The sequence below is a fragment of the Aythya ferina genome (assembly GCF_964211825.1).
Source record: "Aythya ferina genome assembly, chromosome: 3".
NCBI lineage: Eukaryota > Metazoa > Chordata > Aves > Anseriformes > Anatidae > Aythya > Aythya ferina.
In genome coordinates, this window is record NC_140298.1 from 49651277 (window position 1) to 49677196 (window position 25920).

Genomic DNA, 25920 nt, shown 5'->3' on the forward strand with positions numbered 1-25920 from the left:
CACTCACTCTTGTTACTCACTGAACTAGATCTGCTTCAGATGGCCCAGAGCAGAGATGACCTGAGTGCTTAGGGACTTGTCCTCTCTTCAGGGGAGGTTTTGGAGCACAACATCCCACTGCTAGCCTAGGGGGCGTGCAAGGCAACCGAGACAACTTCATTGTGTGTGCACTCTCATTTATAGTCCTTAAACTCTGAGGAATACTAACAAACATACAGATGGGCAAGCTTATTCCATGCTGAAGGAATACACTGCAGTTCATATTTCTTTAGGGCCTTGCATACTTCTTTCAAAAAGTTTGAAGGTGTCTGCAATAATGTGTATTGCACAAAAGTAAGTGTGAAGTTTAAGATATCTTTATAGTACTGAAAACAACTGTATTTGAAGCAGTCCAATATAGGCGCACAGTATTCCTAGACTTCCTGGACTTTTATGCATGTCTTACATAAATAAGGTATATCTTTCCTAGAAAGCTGAACAGACAGAAAATTCCTTCTGTGATTTTAAAGAATTTTGTGGCATTATATAACCCTATAATAATCCAGTCCTTTTAGATTAAGTAATTACACTAGTTTTGGGGTTGTTCTCCAGGACACGTCTGTCCGTAGTGTGAGTTTATTTGCCAAGCATAATTTCAGATGGTGAATGTACTATATTTGAAAAGTGCCTCATGAAATTCCTCTGGATTAGAGTTTTTTTGTTTTTTTTTTGTTTTGTTTTTTTTTGTCAGCCTACAAGTTTTTTTTATTTTCATGTGTACCAAGATTGCAATATCTAATCCATTTCTAAGAAATGTTCTTCACAGTGCCTCTGTTTAAATTATGCAGCATGGTCTCTGAAAATCATGGTCTTTCCCTGCCTTTCAGGCTCGCCCAGATGGAAAGGACCAATGGCTCCTTCCTCACGGACAGCAGCTCCAACACAGGAAGCGTGTAAGTAACTCATGCTCATTCAGGCTGCTTAGGAACCCAGGTTAGAGCTGTCAGCTATAATCCTTTCTAAGTTGTAGCACAGGATTTAGCCTTTGTGAAAAAAGCGAATGAGTATGACTCTGGGAATGCCTGCCTAAATTTCATTATTCCCAGTATCAGTTGTATAAATAGATGTTTCTCATTTGGTGATGTAAGGGAACTCTACGTTAGTCTGCTGTTCTCTTCCAAAATGAGGGTATTCATGTGACTGGAAAAAAAAAAAAAGATCTATAGGTTCTAGTTTGTGTTCCTTTCCTGTTTTTATCATAGTATAAAAGAAAAGAAATCTGTCTTTGTCAAAGGGGGCAATGACAATGGGTCAATAGTTTTTGCTACCTTCCAGGACCATTTTCTTCCTTTAAAAAAAAGTTATCAGTATTGGAGGTTATACAGAAGAGTGTTGCTGCTGCTTGCTTAGATTTCAGTATACTGGCTGCTGGTCTGTTTGTTCTTGGGGATATAAACATAGTCCCACATTAATTTTATCAAGGCTATTGTGACATTTTTATTGTAAAAGCCTTCATTAAAATGAATTGATGAACCTGGAAAGCATAAAACCCTTTGAATTAAATATGATTTTTTCAATGTTAACATACATGAAAGTTTCAACCTCCCTATATCACCTGTTCTGTTAATTAAATCAGTGTAGTAGGACCCTGCCTCTTTTAAGTTATTAATGAAAGTAACCAGCTTTTTTAAAGAGGAAATTGTTCCTGTTCAGATCTAGTTAGTTAGAAATTGTTGTTGTCAGTATATGTTAATTTACTGTTTTGAAATCTAACCATGATATCTCTACCTATTAACGTGCAAACAATGTGAGATTTAAAATACTTTGCTTCAGAGAAGCACTTGTGATCACCTCCAAATTTGTTTCCTCTTTTCTGTTTGATTAACTCTAGTTACATAAATAATAAAACCTTTTTCATCTGCAACTGTTTTCATGTGTTTCTGTCATTGATAGCTTCACCAAAGACAGAAATGGAGCCAAAATATTTCCTTTTGATTTCCTGTCCCCTCCCAAAAAAACAAAATAAAAAAAGGGGGGGGGGGAGAGACACGGACAACAAATATAAATATTAACATAAAAGACAAATATAGTGTAGTTTGGCAATGAAAGCTGAAAACCTGAAAGTAGGTAAATGCTCATATGCTTGACTGAGTTGTGTATTTTGGAATTAATGAGCCTACAGATATACAAAGACTGAACAACCTTCCATTCCGATGGTAAAAGGGGATGTAGACGCTTAATTTCTATTGCCAATTCAGCAGTTGATTTTATAACTTTCCCTTTTTTTGCCTATAAAAATAACCTTTATTGTAAGAAAAGGAATGAACATGGTGAACTTGTGTACCAATATGGGGGGAGAGACTTCCAAATTTCAATCTCAGTTCTGATATCAAAAGAGGACTGTTACACGCTACACAGAGATTCAGAGGCCTAAGAGGACAAGAAAGTAACTTTTATACCTAATGGAACCTTTTCTTTTATTTGCAGATAATATTTAGTACTTCTGTTAAGGTACATGGTGAAGTACTCACAAAATTCTAAAAAACTGTCATTTAAAGCTTGGGCTTGCACTGTTGCAGGGAAATACAGAGCTATGAGGTTAGGATCCCAGTTTGGATCATAAATCTACAGCTGGAACACTGAGTATTTAGTATTATAGCTCAGCTCTATTTTTATTGTTTAAATGTTTGACATTAAAATATGCATGCTGTAATCATTCTGTATAGACTGAAGTAGAAGGAGCAATTTGAAACTTGGATGCACATTTTTTAGCTCAGAGGCATCTGCTATCTGAGCCTATCTGAGTAAAATGTCATTTTCCTATGATATTCTTCTGAACCTTTTGGAGATTAATGCTGATTTTAAAAGCAAATTCTCTCTTCATAATTGGAGTTTTGGAGTTCTGTTCTGTGATTTTTTTATTTTTATTTTTATTTTTTGTTCCTCATAGTCCCATAGTTTACGGTGGCCCTATAACAGAGACAAAATTGCTCTTAGTATTAGAAAATTACTGCTTTGGTCTTGTCAGGTTAGCAAGTTCATCAACAATATGTTTAATGCATTTCATGCTCCAGAGGTTATACATAAGAAGACTTCTACATTTGAATGACAATCGGAGAGCTTCTGCTGTCAGTTAAACATTGTGCGTTTCTTTGCAGAAATGTTCTGCAATATGCTATCTGCTTAAGACAACATTCTTCAGAGAAACATCTTCTTTTTAAATTAACACATTGTCTTGAATGTAATTATGACAATCTTTAACTCCCAAAGGTTTTATGCACCCCACAAGGGTGTGTGATTTCCATTAAAATGCACGTTTTCCTCAGCTGGAAAAAATATCTGTAGACAGCAAAAAAAGACTCTCTGCAGTAGTATATCCGTTCTCTTAACAATAAAAAAATAATGCTCTCATGCATGAATTTTCTGATATAAATGCACTGAAGAAAAATATTTTTTTCATGTAGTCTTCATTATACATTATAGAATTCTAAATATTTAGGCTAGACTGTTGTGATGAGTTTTCGTTGCCTTTAAGTCATGCAAAAACATCTATATTCGTAAAGCAGACTGGTCTTTTCATAACTGAAGATGAACACAAGGAAAAATGAAGACTTTGCAGCAAAGAATGATAAATAGTATTCCTAATGGAAAGCCATGCCTCACAATTTGACAAATCATGGCGTAGTAGAATGAAAAGACAAAAAATGTTAGAAAAATAGTTGAATGTAGCTCTCATTCCTGTAATGTATGAACTATATTATCTAGCCCATACTGAAGTTAATTGGATTGAGTTGGACGTAATATAAATAATTTCTGTATAAATGTGAATGTTTAATAGCTATTTTCTAATTAATGCCTTTACTACCAGTCATCCCTGCAGTGCTTTTGCTGATGGCACTTTACACTAAACTGAAGGCAGTGCTGGAATATATCTGACTTGCCACTTGTTAAGGAGCTGTGTGCTCGGGTACAGGGGTAGGAGCAAGCAATGAACAGCAGTGGTGCTTTCAGCAGGCATGGCCACTCAGTGCTTGTGAGCCAAACTGGAGTCCCAGTATACAGCACCTGAATACTTTGACGTGGTGTAAGTGATTAAAAGGCAACTTGTTGCAGTGGGAAGTTAGTTCCAGATTAAAGTTAAAGACAAAGAGAGGATTTTAGAGAACTGCCTGATCCGTACTGTAATATACATCATAACATCAGTAGGTCAAGATATGCTTTATTTGGACTAGTATATGGTCATTGGTATGAGAAAAATAGCACAGGAAAAATGAAAGTGATGAAGGAAGATCACAAATGTACTCATCTCTTACTATATGAAATCCAATTTAGCAATTCTTTTAATTGGATAAAATAGTACACTGGTGAAAAGTGACTGTCAAGAAGTCTGAATTTTTCTTTCCACAACTCAGTCTTGATGAAGAGAAGTAAATTGCAATATTTTTTTAATCTCTTGCTTCTCCCACATATAATGCATCCTTTGGAACAGACCTGTTGAAAATATATATCCACAAAGAATAGAATATTTCAAATGCTGTTTTCCCTGGCTCTCCTAGTTGGGGTGTTCTTTCTCTTTGAGGTGTACTTCTTTCAAGTCTGACCTTCTGGGATGTCATTTTCACTGCTTTCTTGAATGCCAAAATGCTGAAAAGGACCTGCAGTCCTCTTGAAGGACTGCTGTGTAGTTCTAGCCTTTTCTCAAAGCACAGGGGGTCTTCAGGAGAATAACCACCAAGAGAGGATGAGGAATTTATTTTGATGTGGCGCTTTCATTTTGGTTGCCGATTGCTGTCTCCAACCAATTCTAACAAAGAATAAAGTCCTGGATTTCTCAAAATTCAAGTATTTCCATGCTACAGAACACATCAATCCCTTATCACTTCACATCATTGTGAAGCCCAATGTTGCGACTCCTGTGCTACCAATGAATCTGTCTTTATTATAGTCATGAGGTTTGTTGAGATTCAAGGGGTTTGAACTTTTTTTTGAATCAGTAGTTTTGCAAGACAGACCAAATAGTATTTGTTTGTTTTAGTCTCCTTTACTGGACACAATAGAGTGAAAAAATATCTAAGCATTTCCTGTGTAAGCTCTTTCTTTAAGTAGTTTATAACTTTCATTAAGAAGTCAGGTTACACCTTATGTAAAATCTTGACAGATTTTCAATTTTAATAAATTCAAATATAATAAATCCAACATTGCAGAGCACTATTAAAAAAATCAAATCTATTTCAGATGACCTACAGAGTTGCTTATAAACTAATTCATCATCTTAATAAAGTAGACAGCAGCTTTCTGATGCCTAATTAAAAGAAGCAGACTAAAGTGCTTTATCAGATGAACCTTTGATAACAGTACCAACAACCTTGCACAAAAGAAGCCTGTATGTGTAGTTACACAAAAAATAATTAAACAGTATTTTGAAACCTGCACATTAAAATTATGTTCCCTCTCTGTCCTGTGCTTTAACACTGCTTGCTGAAGGTGTGATGTTGTTGGCACCAGTTCCCTGCTTAGTGCAGCTCTTCCAGGTGCAGCGTGCAACCATTCTGTATGTTTTGCTGGGCTGCAGGGGCCCAGTTGTGTACCACAGTTTGAAGTCCTAACAGGGGTCACAGCACTTCAGCAAAAACTTGGTTATAAGGAGTAGGGTTTCTTGCTTGTTTTGTCTTTACTAAGATGGTAGAAGAATGGAGAAGTGCCACGGCATTTTCATTACCACATCAGGACCTGGTTTATACTCCATTAACTACACTAGTCTTTGTTTTATCTACAATTAGAGTAATGAAAAATAGGAAAGCAAGTGGTTATCAGTTTCACTGAGATCACTCAAAAGGTGGAGAAAGAAAGCAGTTAGAGGCTTTCTTCTGTAGGTAAGGGGAAAAAAAAAAGAGGGAGTGCTCTGTTTTTGTTTCAGCTAACATAATCACCTATCCCCGATGTTTTTGAGGAACTTACAGTCCCAATTATGTTTTAATTTTAAAGCTGTATTGAATTAAAAAAAATCATCACGATTATTTATTTGCATGGGAAGATTAATATTGTGATTTCTTCTCATGACTATATTTCAGGCAAGAAATGTAAGAAATAAATGAATATATTATTTCCTATTACATATAAGGATCCTTATATATAAGGATATATAATATATACATATGCATTATATATATATATTCCTCTGTTAAAAACAGAGGAACTCACTAATGAGGTTTCTTTTTCACTTTTCCATGTAAACTTTCTGCCAGCTAGTAGTTAATCAGCAGTGACAGGATGAAGGAAAGTGTTATGCTACCAGGGCTTAGTGGAAGGAACTTCTCATACCTGACTATTTTTAACCTTTATATCATAAATGAACCTGTGTGGAATAGAATGTCACGCACTTTAAAAGTGGATAGAACTGTCACAGGAGATATGGGTTTTTAATACTATTCGTATTTATTTATTTATTTCTAATGGTACTTGTTGCACATTTATTTGATTTGAAAGTCTACACTCAGTAACAATTCAGAAGGCAATGTGATAGCTTTGGCTAGATAGTGAATAGTTTTTCTTGAGAAGGAATCATTCAGTGTCATTCTACCATTGGAATAGCCTTCAGTAACAAGTTTTAAGTACTGCTACAAAAAAACGAATCACTTTTCTGCATAATAGAACTGCAGGAATCATTGTTTAATAGATCGGTGGATATTATGGTTTGCTCCTAGTAGTGGTGATGATTTTGTAAGGTCTTCAGTTATACAAACTTTTTGTTTGCAACTCTCATTTGTTCCTGCCATATGCATTTGCTCTAGTTCAGTTGTACACCCACAAGCTTTGAAAACAGATGAGTGCCTTTACCCCAAGAGCTTGATTTTATTTTTGAGAAAAAGACACAATACATTTGCATGGTCCATAAAGCACCTGATGTGTTTTACTTGTACATGCATTTATTTATAGATTATTTGTCACCACAGACAAAACTTCTGTTTCATCTCAGATATACATTTCTATATAACTGTTTTCACTATTTATTCACCTGTACTTTTAGATATTTCATGATGTTAAATTGAGTGACAGGAAGTAAAACAAAAACAAACAAACAAAAAACCTGAAGCAACAGAAAACTCTTGAAAAGCTCCATTTTTAATATTAAAAATACTTTGTATAGAGCAAACTTCCAATTTGTCATGTGTGCTTTCAAAAGTAGTACTTGAGGATACTTTTCATTATGTCAGACCACAGTCAGTTGAATGGCAGAATTCATAGCTACTTCTTTTCAAAAGTAGTATGAAAAAGCTCAGCACAAGAAAAATATTTTCAAATATAGAAAGCTCTCTTTTCTAAGCGGTATCTGAACACATACGCGTATATACCACTCTTGTTTTTGTCTCTGTTGTTGATCATGCCATACTTGTAGATCTACAGGATGAAGTTTGTAGGCACGATACTCACATATAACAAAGTATGCAGCTTCTGCTTTGTAGTCAAGTAGAGAAGAGAATTTAAAGGAAGATTTTCTTCAGCAATCATATTGCTATGATTCAGCAATAGTCTCTCTTAAAAGCATGAATAGCATGTTTTTCTGCTGATGATTTATCCTTCAAAGCAGGCAAGCAAACTATTGTTAGGACGATGTATCTTTCACTATATATCAATCTCACAATACTATGGAGAAAAGCTAGCAACCAGGGAAGGAAGGCACGCCTATAAAAAGGCAAATGTATTTGGACATTATAGCATAACAGTTTCAGGACTTTGGTATCTTCTCACCAGATGGTAATTTCTATGCGAGTCAGGAGGGAGATGATGTTATAAATTATTTTATTCCAGAATCTGTAAGGAGAGGGATATCTAACAACAGATAGCTTATTTGGTTTTATTTATTTTTAAGGCATTTCAAGTCAGTTATTTGCAGTTTATATTCTCAGATTCTTGCTTTCAATATTTCTTTATGAACCACCAGCCGTATTTGTCCTCCATATGTACATTAAAGTAAACTCATCTTTTACACTACTACCGATCAATCTTCTTTCTCCCGTGCATTGTATGTTTACGTGCTTTTTGCAGCATTTTTAGAAACAACTCATAAGAATCTGAATACAGTTTGCTGAGATACACATGTAATACCATAAATTCTGGCAGGCTTAATTCCTACTCTCTTAGTCCTTTCTCATAAACAAACAGACAAAACCCCTCAGCTTGACAAAGTTGTTTGCTCACATAATACATGTGTTACTGCTCTCTCTTCATCTGCATTATTTTATTGTTCTAGAGAGGACGAGCATGCTCTTATCCAGCAGTACTGTCAGACACTGGGAGGAGAGTCACCTGTGAGTCAGCCGCAGAGTCCTGCTCAGATTCTCAAGTCAGTGGAAAAGGAAGAGCGGGGAGAGCTGGAGCGCATCATTGCTGACCTTGAGGAAGAGCAAAGGTGTTATAAGCATGCTATCTGGTGTCTGAATTGTCATCTTATTGTTCGAGCTATGCATTTTCTGTATACAGTTGTTGGAGAAGATAAGAAGAGATGCAGCTAGGAGTCATGATTTCAACAAAACAAAAAAAATCAGTCAAGGCTTATGTCATGCATTGCCTGACTCTGTTAGCTAGAAAAGTGTGAGTCAGTGATAAAATGCCATAGGTTCACCTCTACTTTGTTGTGTAGGTTTCTTTCATAAACTGCAAGTCAAGACATTGTCTTTGTATGAGCTGCTTGTGTTCTCTAGTTGGAGGTAATGATAACGATTGAAGAAGGTTTTTTTAATTGTTGATTGTTTCAACATTCTCCTCTTCAATTTACCAGGAGTCTGCAGATAGAATACGAGCAACTAAAGGAGCAACATCTTAGGAGAGGAATAAACCCTCTTGCATCACCTCCTGACTCTGTTGTGTCACCTCAGCATGCTTCTGAAGATGCTGAGCTCATTGCTGAAGCTAAACTCCTGAGGCAACATAAAGGTCGTCTGGAAGCAAGGATGCAAATATTGGAAGATCACAATAAACAATTGGAGTCTCAGCTTCACCGACTACGGCAGCTACTTGAGCAGGTAAATGTATACTCATATCTTTCCTGACATGTTTCTTCTACGTGATGGATTTCTTGGTGGAGCAAAGGTGGTAGAATTTTACTGCAGATATTCTCATCACATTAGTTTGCTCTGTTGCACTCAGTCATTTCTAGGGTGAAGAGGCGTTTTTCCTACTCTGTTGTAAACTATTGTGAAAGTCAAATCAGCACAAAATGATACAAGTGCTGGAGTGATGTCAGTAACTTACAAAGCTTACAAACAAGTGCACCAGTTTTTTTCCAAACTAAAAAACAGGGAAGAAAACATACCCTGTTCCAAGTAGTGCTAACAATTACACTCTGTATGTGACTTCAGCTTTCCAGTCTGTCCTTAAATTATTTGTTTATGGCCATGGTTAGTCACTGAAACATTTCTTAACATGCCAAAGATATGCCTAGTATGCAAAGGAGCAATTAATTCCATTAAAAAGTCCCATTCTTGAGTAGCATATTTAGAACAATAAGCTACATCAAAATTGTCCGCTTAGAGATAAATGTTGCAGGCAAGAGCCTTTTAGCAAATCCCCATAGCTAGAGATTTTAGGTTCCCTTTGCTGGGAAAGAGAAATGTTTATTGTTTTTGAAGCCAGAACATGGAATCTAGATTTAAAAAATAAATAAATAAAAAATAAATCTACAAGGTGTTGCATGAGAGGTTTGTACTACATTGTGTGTGGAAACTTGAATGATGAAGATAAATTTGTATGAATCTTTTTCTCATAACTAATTATTGCCATTGGGTTAGAGTCCAGTAAGGCAAATGATTCCTTCCTTCCATGAATCAGGTATGTATTTGAGGATTTAACTAAGAAAAGAAACAGGGTGCATAAAACAGGTATCAGAATGACCTGCATTCCTGCTGTAGATAGTACTTCTACCAAAGTGGTGAAGATTTGTTGTTGTTTCACTGGCTGACTTGGTCATTTTTCTAGGTAGTTTTGGCAGAATAGTATTAAGATACATTTGCTCCAGTGGTTTACATACCCCTCTAGCTGAATTTTTTTGTTGTTACTGTAATTCTGGCATTTTCAGTCAGTATTTGAATAGCTTAAATATTTAACAGGGACAACGATTTGGTGCAACTGTTGATAACAATCATTCATGAAATAAATATCTTGGTAACTATAACCAAGATTAGGTGTTTCAAAGAACAGTTTAAAATATTCAAACAAACAGATGTAGAATAGAAACCCAGAAGTTCTGCCAAACCCACAGATAGTTTCAGTTTAATGTGTACAGCATGAAAATGCTCATCCTTTAAAACTTTTCTTTTCTAATGTAGTTGTGGCCAATCTTATTAATAATATAATTTTGTATTCTTTTCAGTACCTTTATAACATTCTTAACAAGATCTCTAGGATATGCATTTGTGTTGTGGGGATGGGAGGGGTGAGGGTAAAACAGCAGCATTTTCTTAGCAGTTCTACCTTTGGGATTTTTCTGTGCATTCTGCAACTTTCTGATAGGGTAAGGTAGAACTATAAGGACCTTTTGCAATATTTCTGATTGTTTAAACATTATTTGCTATATGCTGTTGCTCTTTTGCTTTTTCCTGTCTGTAATCTCCCTCCTCTTTGGGAGTCATGTTGGACTTCTGATTGCTCCATATGCCCTCCCAAAGGAGGGGAAGTTCCTATTTCTCTTCCATCCTCTCCTAACGGAGTGGCTGGTATTAAGTCGAATATTTCAGAAGGTTGGCATTATTGCTTTTATAATATATCAGTGATTTTTCAATATGGCTTTCTAAACACATCCTTACTTTATTATTTAGTGCTTTTTTGACCTGCCACTAAGCACATTTTTAGCAAACTGTCTCCAAGGGTGCTGAAGCTACTCTGCTGAAGAGGATTCAGAAATTGTAAATAATTTCAAAATTTCAGAGTATGCTCTTTGGAACTTCTTGATATTGACATTAATATGGTTTTGAAGCAGCACTGTATCATGTTACTGCCCCCTTTAACTTTCTGGAAAAATGACCATTCTGCAGCATTTTGCAGTGGCATCTAGGCCATTCACAGTCTATGGAAGTCTTTGTATTGAAGATTTGGACATAAGTGCAAATGTCAAAATATATAACTGTAATTCCTCTAATAATAATTACTGGTATTAAAGGACACCGCTATCTATCTTACAGCAATTTCTTTGCCATGACTGGCATTTCGTGCTATCTCAGTTTCTCTCTTCTGCCAAACAACAAGTCTCTCTATTTCTTTTCTCCACTCAGCTTGCTGACTCTTGTTTACGTTAATAACATGAATCTAAAATACTGGGAATTTTTTTCTAAGAGATACAGCGTGAGTCTATCTGCGTACAAATATTTGGGTACAAAATTAATGAAACTTAGAAACTTTTCTACAGTAACTGTTTGAGCATTACAAGGTGTTCCTTAGAGAGCACCTTCAACAGAAATGTGCATGCATCCTCACTGCACATTTGCCTACTTCTGGTAACAATTCTGAGATTAACATACTATTTTTATTTTAGCAAGCCCAAAGGATTGGGAGCTGTCACATAGTGTTGCCATTTTGTCTGCCTGATTGATTATACTGCCAAAGAGGAAGGTGAAACAGAACTGGCATGTGACAGCTTTGATACCACAATTTTATGTTAATCATGTAGAAAAAAAAATCCATTTTCACTTTTCTTTATACAGCCCTTTCAGATACTGCTTGGGCAAAATAGAAATAAGACCTATTACGAAGAGCATTTAAAATCTACTTGAATTTTTCTTTGCTTGTCTGAACAAATGAAGTGAGGTTTCATATTGAACTTGATATTGAAGTTAATGAAAGCTAACATCATCTGTCAATGAATATATGATTGAACTGTAAGAAAATGTAAATAGGGGCTCTAGCTCCCTCTCCTGCTAAAAGCAGAAGAGTTTTAATAAAAGAGAAGAGGGGTGAGGTTTGTTGTGGTGTTTTCTTTTGTGTTTTTTTTTTTTTGGTGGTGGTTGTATGTTTTATTTTGTGGCTGAAAGAATAAGCCTTGAACAAGAAGAAACAGCAGCAATGAATTTGGAAAGGGAATTTGCCAGCTTGAGGAATTTCAGAGGTGGGGTGTGGGGGGAAAGAAGCTTGCCTTTTTTTTTTTTTTTTTTTTTTTTAATACTAAAAGGAACAGAAAAAGGAACAGAAGTCTAGGGAACAGTTACAGTTTATAATATCACAGTACAATTTGGGTGATAATTTCTTCCTTATGGAATTGAGTAATATCACAGAATTTCTAGGTTGGAAGAGACCTCAAGATCATTGAGTCCAACCTCTACCTAACACTAACAATCCTCACTAAACCATATCCCTAAGCTCTACGTCTAAACATCTTTTTTTTAAGACTTCCAGGGATGGTGACTCAACCACTTCCCTGGGCAGCCTGTTCCAGTGTCTAACAACCCTTTCGGTAAAGAAGTTCTTCCTAACATCTAACCTAAAACTCCCCTGGCGCAACTTAAGCCCATTCCCCCTCGTCCTGTCACCAGGCACGTCTATCCCTTAACCTACAGTTTGAGCTCTTGGGAAAGACACTAGCAGGAGCTATGGAGAAGTAAAGCATTGTTGATAAAAATTGGTTAAAATAAATATCTCTCTTGAAATGCTTTAAAAACCTTTGTAATGCAGAGAAATCCTTCAGTTTCCGAGTTTTCTGGAGAAGAACGTATTTGTCCCTTTGTATCTTTATTTGGTTTTGCATAAAAATAAAAATTTGTCATCTCTCAGAAACTGCAGTTGGAAACTTTCCCGATGTTTCTGCCTTAAGGATTGTCTGCCAGGTTGTTTTGAATAAGAATGCCTGAAATTCATGATGCCTAGAAGGGGCTGATGATGGAAGTGATCAGATTTTGTGGGTGTTTTTCAACTTGGGGTCAAGTAGCACATGATTGTATTGAGTTTTGATTCTACAAGTTCTTGGTGCTCATTATGTAGCCTCAGATGAGAGCCTATGACTTTTCTGTACTTCAGTTTCTTTTCCAGTAAAATTTGAGTTCTTTCCTGGTAAAACTGCTAAATTGTATAAATACAACTGTAACCTCACAATTATTTTGCATTAAACTTTGTTCAGTACCTGATTATTAAGGTGTTTTTCTACTGCAAGAGCCCTTCCCTTGCTGCTCCAAACTCTATTACTCATCTGCTGAACTGTATGGTCTTTCCTGACTTTGTAAGAAAAGGATTTGGGTTTTGTTTGCCTTTTCTTGTTGTTGTAATCATTGGAATTAGGCAGTGTAACATCAGTATATTTAAATGAAAATGAAGTCATTATACGTTGGCCTCTGATTAGAAAAGGATGTGTTTTAAAAAATAAAAAATATATTAAAAAAAAAAAATCCAGCTGCAATGTTTCATTCTGACTGCTGCAGCAATGTAATATATATCAACGTAAAGTATTCCAGGATGTTTTATTTGCTCCCAATTAAACAACCATTAGAATCCTTATGCTCTGTGGTTGTTTGTTTTTTTTTTTTTTTTTTTTGTCATTTGCAACAGCATTCCTAAGTGGCACTAAATAACCTTCACTACTAATTTGTCATTTAAATTTGTAGGCATCTCCTTTCTATCCTAATTAATCTTGACTTTGCAGTGCCCCTTCCTCCTTCAGTCATCTCTGCATCATTTGTTCATGATTTGCTTCAAGAGGGGTAGAAATCCAGACAATTTGCAAGCCTGCATTTTAGATTATTCGAATTCCCTCCATCCATCTAGTTGTGGCATGGGCAAGCAGCTACTTTGCTGCCACAAAGTTAGCCACTAAAGCTGACCTTGTTGTTCTATATTGAAGTAACTCAACCCTTGGAGAGTTTGCTTCAGCTCTTTCTCTCTAAACTCTTCTTATACAGAGGTTGCTGGCTATACCGAATGATCTGGGATTAGTTACCCCAGGCTTGGTGCATTTTAAATTGCCAAACTCATTCTACTTAGACCTTGTGACTGGTTGAAGCCTGTTAGTGAATAACAAACTACTCAATAGGCATTCACTGTTCATACGGGTGTCTTGATGGTAAAATCTTTGGCTAGCTTGAAAGCATTTCCATTTTTCTTTGTCTTCTAAATGCAGAGCAATCTTTCTTGATTTATTCTTTTACTCAAATCTGAAAGTTGGTATTGTCATACTGAAAGAGAGATGAGATTCGGAGGAGAAAAACAGGTCTGCTGAATGCTCAAGGGAACATTTCCTTCTATTTCTCATCACTGTGTGCAAGAAGAAGTATCTTTCATTGTTCAACAATTTGCAGTTTTGTTTTTTTTTTTTTTTAACTTGAAGTTGTAAAAAATTGAATGTTGCACTTAAGGCTGTGATCTGCAAAGGAGCAAAGATGTGCACAAATCAGTTGTTCTGTATATTCCTTCTGCATTGAGTCTCATGGCTGTTTCAGATACTTTTTCAGTCTCAGAAAGAAAGTCTTAAAAATAATGTTATTTTGGTATTACTTTTGTATCTGCTCTTGACAGATTTAGTTAAATAATATGCTCTTTAAACTGTTCAGAAGCTTTTTGATGATTTGCAGTCAAAAAGATAAATGATAGTGGCAACATTTTCAGCTCAGATTATGTAATTGCCTCAGATGTAAATGCCTTTTCACATGCTTCTGGCTTTCCGGAACAATCAGTTTTGGAGCTTAAATATTGTGTAACTCCTCTCTTCTTCAAAGGATTTCGTACAAGAAAGAAGGGAAATGCTTGTGCAAGATACCTTCCAATATCTCTGAGTTGTTAAAGTGAAGAAGTCTTATGATCTTTTCTTTTGTGTCCACACATATATACATAATCTCAAACACATACATGACCACAACTAAATGAAATACAGACCTTCAGTGTTTGAAGTTGTTCAGGTGAATTTAGGAATCAGACAGGCTTACCTACAACACGGTTTTCAAAGTACATAGATTTCTGGAAATTACATAGTAAAACTTTTTTTTTTTTTTTTTTTTTTTTTTTACATATCTGACGTCCTCTGCACTGCTGCAAAGCAGCATCAGCAGGAGTGATTGATGATAGCTCCTCCTTTTTAGATTTCACAGTTCTCTTGAATCTTGTCTTTGGCGTGATTGTGAAGGAGTTTAGTAAAATTGTTTCTGGTTTGAACAGGTGTTTTTAAGCATGATCAGTCACCTTACCTTCCTAGGGCAGCTTGTCTGACTGGTCTGTGTGTGTATCTGCTGTGTGTGAACATACGCATATGTACATACAAGCAAACCCAACCCCAGTAATACTATTTTATAGTCTTTTGGTGTAGCTCAACAGAAAGCCTCATCAGTCTGTTTGAACTAAACTGTGTTTCTGTGGTACATGCTTGCAGCTGAACGCTGTTTTTAACAAGATGGCTGTTAGCTGCTGTCTCATAAGAATTACACTTAAGTCTAAATTTTTGTCTTCAAGTTGTCCCTGATAGTTGTATAGACCTAAGCCAACTTTTTATTGTTTAGAGAGAAAACAAGAAAGAGTACCAAAAAGAAAAGAGGGAAGGAGGGGGGAATCAAGATGACCATATACAAACCCACACTTCAATTCTGTAGACATAATTTACATAAATTATATCTTCTTGTCTTTCCTGTAGCCTGAGTCAGACTCCCGGGTTAATGGCGCCTCCCCCTGTGCTTCACCCCAGCATTTGGCCCTTGGCTACCCGCTTGAGCAAGAGACAAGCTCGCAGTTTCATCAGACAGGTGAGTGTTTGATCAGATAACTTGCCGTGTGGGTCTGAAGCTGATTACTGAATAGTTTTATTTGCATCTTTCTGAAATGGTTTACCAATAAAAATAGAAAAAAGATCTTTGTGATGCTACTGGGAGCAGTACTTAATGCAGCTGGAACTGCTGCTTCCCCACACCTGCAAACAGCTGCGGTATCTCAAGGATCCATGTGACACTGAATTATGGATTTCTTGGTCCCATCCATTTTGAACTATCAAATTTACTAGGCTAATCCATCCTCACTGAATGGAGAACCAGATTGCATTGAAGTGAAACGACCAACAGCTGTTTGTCGTACAGTACATGCATGCAGCCAAGTAATCTGACAGATAAAGGAACAAATATCCAAAAACATATAATCAAACTTTCCTAATGGCTGCTTTAAAAATTCATGTGCTCATCCTGGTACTTTGATGACCCCACCCCTCAAAGGCTTCACATCTTTAGGAATTATTTAGTATTTAGTAATATAGCCGCTGCACATCAGAGGATTTCTCTCTGAAAGATTACTTCAAATTCTCCAATAGCAGAACTCATTAATTCCACTGGGAATTAGCAGAAATAATTACAGACCATTGAATGTTCAAAATTTGGAGAAAAAATAACCAATTTTTCTCAAATTATCTAAGTGTAATTTCATCCCTATGTTTCTTTTCAAGCCTTTGTGTTACAGATTTTTTAAAAAAATCTGTGGAAAGACAAAAATTCTCTTGCGTACTGAAAAGTTTTCATTCAGCATGGACATGTGTTATTGCTATAAATTATTGGAAAAAAATGCAAAACTTCTCTGTTTGATTTAATGCAATGGCAGATTTATGAGTGAGGCTGTCTAATAACAGAGCCAGTTGTATTTCCTAACCATTCAATTTGCTAATTTTAATCAGCCTTTAAAAAACATCGTGGCAAGGAGGATTTCAACACTACTGAAACCTCTGCTTCCAATGGAATAAACACTGCCTGAAAATTATTTATTTATTTATTTAAAAACAAGTTTTATATTCAGCTTGGAAGTTACATGATAAATCATCTTAGAAAAAAAAAAAAGAATACTAATTGAGCAGCTACTGAGTACAGTTCCTCCATCTTGATGACCTTTTACTTAACTGTAAATTCTCATATATTGGTCCTTGTTGGCAATTCCTTCTAGTTAAATCTTGGGTGCAATTGCTGAGCTTTAATAACGGAGAAATTCTTTATGCTGCAAATCAGTAATTCAACTTTCACCTCCTCTCCCAAGGCTGGCAATTATCAATGACAGTTCCTGCACGTTAAATTACAAAGGCTTCAGTTAGTGGTTTCCCTTGAAATTTAAAGCAATATTTAAATGGATGGTTGGATGAGAATGCTTCTCAGAATGTTGTCATCTGTTTTTTTGTTTTGTTGCTAAATTCATTGCTCTTTTTGTTGCCATATCTGCAGATGACTTGTTAGTTCCACCTCATGATACCAACACAGATCTAACAGATGTTATGGAGCAAATCAACAGCACATTTCCAGCTTGCTGCTGTAAGTGTAACAAATTATGTCTCTGAGAATAGTATTGAATTTGAGGTGGACTAAAGAAGAAAACAGTCATTCCCATGGTACTGACTAAGAAAAAATCTTCTCTCTGATAAGATTTCTTCTCAAGATATACAAGCTACATACTTCTTTTCTTTAAGGTTGTTCAACATACACTGTGAGGAGAAAAAAATAATCTTGTGTTTTAAATGACAATTATTCACTATAAGAAAAGTCTGTCACTCCATATAGAATGTTCATCTGTGTCTGCACAAGGGAAAAGACAGCTAGAGTCCCATTTGCTGCTGATATAAACCCTATGTAGAACTGCAGTGAATGTAAATTCAGAAATTTTGAAAGCTGCTTCTCTAATATAAATTGAAAGAAATGCTGCAGGCTACAGTAGGGACCATAGCCCAATTCTGAGTCCCCGAACTAATTACTGAGGTAGTTACTAAACTAATTGGCCAGAGGAAATAACTGTTAACCACAGCACATAACACCTTTCCCTACTTAAATACATTGAAAGTTAATATTTTATTAGGTGTCTATTAAAGTAAAACCAGGTAGCTTCATAAGCATGGCTTGTATCAGCTGATGTACATTCCCGTTGATCCTGTTCCTTGCAGGGTGTCACTGCCCTTACAAAAATGAGTAGCTATCTTTCTGGTTCCACCAGTATTTCATATAGATTGGTGGTTTTGGCAGGGATGGGATGAAGTGACAACTTCATTATTTAGTGTACTTTTTTTACATACATACAAAACGTATATACTTTCACCTTCACATCTTCTGCCTTAGCAAATGAGTAGGGAAATCTATGATACATTACTATACTTTCAACAGTTCTTTAAAATGAAGTGTAATAGTCAGTTCAGTATGTTTTAAAAGGCACAAGTAAGGGTTAGGTGTTTCTGCCCAGTCCTTATGGAAGCATTGGAGCTCTATTCTATTCTATCCTGTTTCGAAAACTGAGTGAACCCTGTTAAAATACTTCTTTTATCTCTTGTATATATGTTATCTGAGAAGGGCTACATCAGAGAAGATGGTCTTTCCACATTTTGAGAAAGTAAATTAGTATTTAGTGATAGACGTTTTGTTTCAGCTATCCCTTGATGTTTTCATTGAGTTCAGTAGTTCATAGCCCACTGCATTATAAAATCCTTAGATTTGATTTTAAGGAGCATCTCGTCTTGAAGCCAACATCTAGTGGAGCTACTTAGCACAACTCAGGGGTGTGTTTTGTGTATACAAATAAACAGAAAATGCAAACAAATTATTAATTCTTGTTTTTGCAAATTTCTGTCTGGCACGTATAAGCAGTATAGCAGCTACTGGACATTTGGTCCAAGTGAATTTACAACAAATTTGTAGAAATACTTTGCCTACCCCCAGCTGTCAGGGGAGAAGAAAAATAACATCTCTGAAAAAAGGTGCTTTCCACTAACAGTGTAAATTGAAAGTAGTTTAAAATATTTGCTTTTTTTGAAAGTAGAAGGGATATTTTCTTGTGCACTGCCAGCATTTTTGTTTAATTTCTGTCTCCTGAATTAAAAGAAGTATTGTATACCACTGGGAACAGGTCAAACACAGAGGCTATGGAGTCTCCAGCCTTAGAGGATGTCAAGGCTATTGTTGGCAGCAGTCCTGCTTTGAGTGAGAGGTTGCACTAGATGACCTGCAGTGACCAGCCAATGTTGCTGTGGCTTTCTGAATGAAATTTCATCATAAAAATTAAAGGTCACAATAGAAGGCTTTTCATGACTGATAGAGTTCCAGGTCAATCTTTTTTAAAGTAGTGATAAAAAAGATACTAAAAATACTGCCTGCCAGCCTTCTCCAGTGCTCCTGAGTCACTCTGCACACTGTTCATCGCTTTGTTCTCTCTGACTTCACAATAATATCAGAGAACTTACCATCTGCTTGGGATGCTCTGGATATCTGAGTGCTTAGGCTCCAACAGTAGCATTGCAATGTTCTATGTATGCGTCTACTGCTTTAACATTTAAGGCCTCACAGCACAGTGGATATCTCTTTTCAAAACCTCTGCAAGGTAGGGGAATGACAGCATGTTCATCTTGACTTCTTGTGTCTTAATATGGAAGAAACAACAGGGACCAAGATTTGCAGCTGTTCATTGTGGGACATATTGGGAGGTATGAAGAGCACTCTCAGTATGGGGCCTATAACTCAGTTGTTCAGCTCTGGACATGCCTGATGGCATGAATCTTAAATTCCCCTTAAAGAGTGACAAATTCAAAGAGGGTAGGTCAAAAGCTTTTCAGCTTAATGGTTGATATACGTTCCCCAGAGTTTAGAAATGGGGTTTTGAGTTCTTGTTTATTGAACAACAAGGGAAAAAAAGAATCCAGTTACGTCAGTCATGGGAATGTTCATTTTTGGGTGGTTTAAACCTGTGGTCTGTTGAGCCCTGGGAGCTTGTGGACTACTTCCAAAAGGGCAGAGAAAGACCAGTTCACATACTGTGCATAATTCTGTGCAGATTTCTGCATGCTGTTGTTTGTTTGTTTTTCTGAAGAATAAATCAGGAGGAGATAGTTGTCTTGCTACAGACTGTACAGGACACTTCTGTAAAGTGCATTAAAAGAAACTGGGGGAAAAAAAGTGGCCTGAAACTACAAACCCCAGAGTATTCTTGGGTCAGAATCCCATGGGACCCTAAGGAACAGTCACTATTTGTTGTTACTGTTATCGTTCCATACAAAACATGTTGGAAGAGTTCTGCATAGTCAAAGTGACAGTCACAGTATATCAGGCTTTTCAGAAAGATTCCTTAAACTTCCCCAATGTAACTTCAAGATAGCCAAGCAAGAGTAGAGAAGTGTCTCATTTTTTAACCTGTATCAACTGCTTCATCGCAATAAAATAAGTAAGCAGGCAACTTGCAAACTTAATGCAGTAAAACAAATGGGGAGAGAGCAAATATGTACTGTTAACACTTGAGGTAAAGGTTCCAAGTTTTGTATTCTCTTGTTTTTTCCTCTTACGTTACAGCCTTTTATCCCTCCAGGCAGTTCTTGTTTTAGGTCTCTGACCATTCACTGTCTTCATCCTTTTTGAATGAAAGGTCTAAAATGTCATGGCTATTATTGCAATACAGATAATATCAGTAATATTTAATGGCATACCAAGCTGATCTAGTATGATTCATATTTTTTGAACAGACAGTATTATAATAAAGCACTTTGTATGGTCACAGGTATTGAAAAGGGAAAAATATAATCTGTATTCATAACACTTTAAATTTATTACAGGAAAACTTGTGAAGAAAATTATGTCTAGACCATTACAACACTCTTGTACTTAAACGTTGTTTGTGTTTGTTTGTTTTTAAGATAAAATCTTTCTGTTCTTCTATAGTAAATATTTTCTTTTTACTGCCTTTGTTTTATACTACCAAGATGCAGAATCATGTCAATTTCTAACTTTCTTTTGTTTTTCTATTTGCAGCAAGTTTCACTGGCAGGCCACAGGTATGAGACATGTTCACGTATTTGTATAGTCATTGGAATTGAAGTTCAGACATTACCAAAGGCTCTGCAATGTGCTGTTCTGGGATGCTGACCACATGGAATCAGCTGAAAATGGCTGGGGACAATTAGTTTCAAGCCAGCATCAGTTCTGCAAGATCAAAGCTGGTTCTTGCAACAACATCCCTATGTGCTTGTGCCCTAGTACCCATAGCTCCAGTTCCATGAGTGTCTACAGTTCAAGACCTGCAAAGCATCTTAGGCATTAAATTAAGCTGCCTTCTTTTGTTAGGCAACCACTTTACAAACTCAAAGCAGGTATTTGGCTAATTTCACAGTTCACAAAAAAATGTGGAAATCAATCTGGTATTTAGATACTAATGAGTTCTTGAAACTCTACCTGGTATGAATCATCAATTAAGCTTATTTTATAAGCAAGAGAAATAGGAAGAAATACTTGCTATAGGATTTGGTTGATATTAGAGAAAATTTATGACAAATAAGGAACAAGTTAATCTTGTGTCACTGCAGAATTCTTGAAAAATTTAATTGCTAAATAAGTCTTAAAAACTAGCACAACTTGCTATGGGCTAGGTTTCAGAAGAATGAAGTGATAGGCAGAGTCCATTTACTCCCCTAAATTGCTTCACCTTGTCTATTAATCCACAGGTTGCGAGGTCAGACCTCCCTACAGAGAGTATCTAAAATTTCAGAAATATTGCTCAACAAACATTTTAGTGGATTGTAATATCCTGTGTTAGTAAGATTGCCCACTCCGACAGGAATTTCTGAAGGGAATGGGATGAATTGTGCCCTGCCCAAAGTGACTCAGACTTAGGGCTTCAGTGTCTTAATAAAGTACACTAGTGAATTAAACTAATGTTTTTCAGAAATCCTTCCTGTAACCAGGCGTAGTGATAGCTTTCAGTGTTCTCAGTGATTAATATTAATCTTCATAAAAACACATTTGATTTTTTAGATGCAGAATGATTCCCAACTGATCTCATGCCTGAAATACACCATTCCAGAGCCATTTAAGAAGGGATATTTCCCCATTTTGCAGAGAACAGAATCCTGAAACAGGAGCCTGGAAATAAGCATCACATTTTAAGGGGATGAGTCCAAATCCTGGTTGTGTGTACTCTGCATTTTTACCACTGAGGATTTGGATAGAACAGTAGTTAGCCTACACTTTTTTTTTTGTTTGTTTTTTTTTGTTTTTTCTGTGGGTACACAACAAGGAAAGCATGTAAGTTATATTTACTGCTCTGTAGTCCATAACATCCTTTGGGCTTTACTCAGCAAGAATTTTAAATGCTGCAACACAGTAAAATGAGGATTCTCTTAACTACATGCCTCAGTGATTTGCTGAGTCTTGTGACAATACATCTAAATTTTTAAAGTATAGGGTTTTTTTGGTAAAATTACACGCGAGTCCTTAACTGAACCAAGTCCAGAGTATTTAGATCTCTCTTTAGAGGACTGTGCATGCTAAACAGTACTGACATGATTATTTCTCATCATTACAGGCAATGTGAAGTGCTCATTTGGACGTCAACCAGTGCTTCTTGATGTGCAGTACAGCCCTTTTCTACAAAACGCCAATCGCGAGTTCCACTTCATCAGAAGGCTGCATGGGACCTTGGGACATGCTGTTCAATTTGACTGCGTGTTCTACTTGAAATAGTAAAACACTGAATACCCAAAGATGAGGATGTTGTTTTTATAGTATTGTTTTTTTCTTCTTCTTCCCTTTCTATGCAACTGTAAATTAATGAGCAGTGGAGTATTTGTCACTGATTTGTATAAATATACAGCCGCGGGAAAAGGGGCAGGGGCTTTATATATGTTCTTTTTGATAATCGTAAAGAGAACTGCTAAGGAGTTTGGAGCAAAATGTTACATTTATACATTCCTTTCAGCTCTTTGCTTTTACATTGTAAAATATCCTCAGTTACGTTCTCACTCATTTAATATTCTGTATGGATTATTTATATGCTAACCATCTGACCACACAGACTCCAAAATTATTCTTGATTTATTTTCAGGATTGACATACGAAGTTCCCATGATTTGCTTTATTGTAACTGTTTAACTAAAATTGCCATTGAGTACAAGCTACAGTATTTTAACTCCATTAAACAAGGTAAACTCTAATTTCAAGTCATATAATCATGCACCAAAATGGCATTTTTAACATTCTTTTAGTTATTTCCAGCCAACACACTCCATTTGGAGGATTATTGTTTTTAAGCCTTACTTTACTTTGAATCAGGAGATAGCTAAAAAGAGGACTTAGATGATAGTTTAAGTTGTTTTTAGTAAGGTCTAAGTTAGTGTAATCTTGTCCAACTTTGGAGACAAAGCTTTGCTGTTCCCTGCTGTGCCAAACTTGTTTTAAGTTCTGGAATTTACAGTCTGTGAACTAAAGCTCATTTCCGTGAGATCCCCTTCTGATAATCTAAACACACCAGTCTTTTATCTGCCTCTTGTAAATGAAGAGACAATTAGAAAGCCTTTTCCAATACTATTAGTGATGGAACGTTTTCTTCAAAGCTGCAGTGCTCTTAGATGTTATCATGTGGCATTGTAATCTTGCAACTCATCTTTATCTTTGAAATCATTTATTTATGTACTTCAAGTAGGGATAATTATGGGAAAGTTATGTCACTGATCAGCTGATCTCTAGTTTTAAAATAATCATAAGATTTTAATGCCTTCATGGGGTTTACAATGCTGCATGGACACTTGATTTAATTTCAGGACATACCTTTAATTCGTAAAACTGCATGCAATATATTTCATGTATAGTGGAGAAAAATGATACTATGTTGTTCTTGATTATTACTGAAGAAAAAGAGTCTCAAAATGGTATTGGAAGAGTTATACATTTTGTACCAAAAGATGCTAGAGGACTTTAAAACAGAAAGTCGGGAATTTCTAGTGTTTTTGTGAAGTGGTGCCAACTAGATTGTTCTGCACCCACAGTACTTACTCCTGGACTGCTGCTGCTGCTCAAGGCACAGTGATTTGGGCACAGTGTTGACCACATTCTAGTGTTGGCTCCAGTGCCAGTTCTTTCTGAACCCTTTGGCAAATTATTTAACCACTCTGCCTCTGTTTTCCCATCTGTAAAATGAGGATTGATAGTACTTACCTCTCAAAGGTGTTGTAGAGCTTAGTGTCTGAAAAGCTCTATATAAATGCTAAGTATTATTCTGGATTGAGCAGGGCGAAACTGTCAGGGAGGGAAGAGAAGATGCTGGCTACTATAAACGCTTCATCTATTAAAAAAGTAGCATAGTTATTCCGAGAAGAAAAACAAATACATTTTACAGAAGAGGAAAGCCATGACCACCTTTCTACCTCAGACCTATCTTCATGAGTAGTATTGGAAATAGCTTTATATTCTGTTCTCTGCAAAGTACTTTGCTTTTATCAAGCTTATGTCATTCTCTAAGCAAAGAATCCTTAAAAATAACCCACCAAATAAGTAAGTAAAAAAAAAAAAGTCTCATTAGTGAATTTGGTGGCTTTTATTTTTGTTCTGAATATGAGGTTATGTATAAAGTTGTTTTTCTGCCTGTGTTTGTATGCATCCTTTGTCCTCTGCTGCCAAGTAAATGCTACTTCAAACACTACATTGTAACATTCTTCCTCTGAGACAATAATAAATAAAAGGAATATATTGCAATAAAATGAGTAGTAGTATAAGTTCTTTCAAGTTTTGTGGTCTTCAAGGATGGCACTTCTCATTGCTGCATCTTGTCATTTTCATTCTGAAGAGAACTTATTTTAAAACAGTAGTGCTGTATGAGTCTATTTCTACACACTAGCATTTTGGAGTGTGGTTTTCATTTATATAAATGAGATAAAACACTTTTTTTCCCATGGGTCTGTGCATATCTTCTCTAGTGTTCCATCTTCAGTCTGAAATCCTTCTCAGCTGCCTGACAGATTTTAAATTTGACCAACTGAGAAGCAGACTGCTTTTATGTAAAAAATGTTATGTATACACATTACAAAACAGCAATAATACATGAAGCTCTGTCAAATATTAGAACTGTAAATTAGTCTACAAGTTTCAATGCCATTCAGTCAACATGCTCAGCTGAAACACAGTATTAGGTATTCACTTAGGTATTCACTTACTTTCTAGCCCTACCATGTGCTGATTTTAGGTGTTTGCATTAAGCTTTTGTTAATGAGTGTGTTAGAATTACTTTGCTTAAAGGAGGAAAAAAGAAAGTCCACAGCCCTAACAATTTTGTTTCCCAATAATAAGCTGGCACTATTTTCATGTGTAGTAATTTTTTTATATTTTAAATTGTTACTTTGAAAAAAAAATAAGTGTCAGTAAGGGCATTTTCCCTCATTTTGGAAAAGGATGCTTAACAAATAAGTTATAGGAAAAAATCAGATAGTTTCAGCAGTTAACAAGGAATATGATTATAGAAATAGCAATATCTTGAGTCAAATTACATTCTGTGTTCATAACAGTAAATCACAGAATCACAGAATTTTCTAGGTTGGAAGAGACCTCAAGATCATCGAGTCCAACCTCCAACCTAACGCTAACAGCCCTCCACTAAACCATATCCCTAAGCTCTACATCTAAGCGTCTTTTGAAGACTTCCAGGGATGGTGACTCCACCACTTCCCTGGGCAGCCTGTTCCAGTGCCTCACAACCCTTTCAGTGGAGAAGGAGAGTGGTAGATTAAAGAATCTATAAAACCACAAACTCTTAAAGAAAAAAAGGTATGACTTTTACACCCTCTGTGCCCTAATCGCTAAGTGCCAGAGCTCTGTATCACTTTGATGTGCCGCGGGGAACCCCACAGCTTAAAGCCACGCTTCAGTATGTGCCACGAAGGGCCTAGGGGATTAGAGCAGCACCCACTTCTTACCAGCTCGTTGTGGGGCTTTTCTTGGGGTTGGGGAGGCCAATGGTGGGATATGGCAGCCTCCCACCCTCAATGAACCACGCAATGGTAAGCACTCCCAGCTTCTCTGCACAATCTTTTACTTTCAGCTCTAATTAGCCTCTTGTGACCTTCTGGATGGGGATCAGCACAGGAGTGCGAGGCTTGCCTTCCAGTAGACTGGATGGGGGCATCCTTACTGGTAAGAGTGGGGGACTGCATCTTCTGGGGCCAGGGGATGGTGTGAAGTCTGATGCTATACGTCCTGATGAGTGCCCTAAGACATACGGCCACGT

The 25920-nt window shown here is 36.4% G+C and overlaps 1 protein-coding gene across 4 annotated transcripts in view; it reads left to right on the forward strand.

The window, feature by feature from the left end:
• The window catches only part of UTRN (utrophin), a 366839-nt gene extending 342439 nt beyond the window's left edge, over nt 1-24400 (forward strand). For all 4 annotated transcript variants that reach the window (XM_084513507.1, XM_084513506.1, XM_084513508.1 and 1 more), the window contains 7 exons: nt 867-932; nt 8231-8389; nt 8759-9002; nt 15575-15683; nt 17130-17216; nt 20682-20704; nt 22231-24400. In XM_084513507.1, the coding sequence (XP_084369633.1) occupies nt 867-932; nt 8231-8389; nt 8759-9002; nt 15575-15683; nt 17130-17216; nt 20682-20704; nt 22231-22239 (697 nt within the window). In that variant the 3' untranslated portion in view covers nt 22240-24400. The remainder of the gene's footprint in view (nt 1-866; nt 933-8230; nt 8390-8758; nt 9003-15574; nt 15684-17129; nt 17217-20681; nt 20705-22230) is intronic.
• The last annotated feature ends 1520 nt before the right edge of the window (nt 24401-25920 follow it).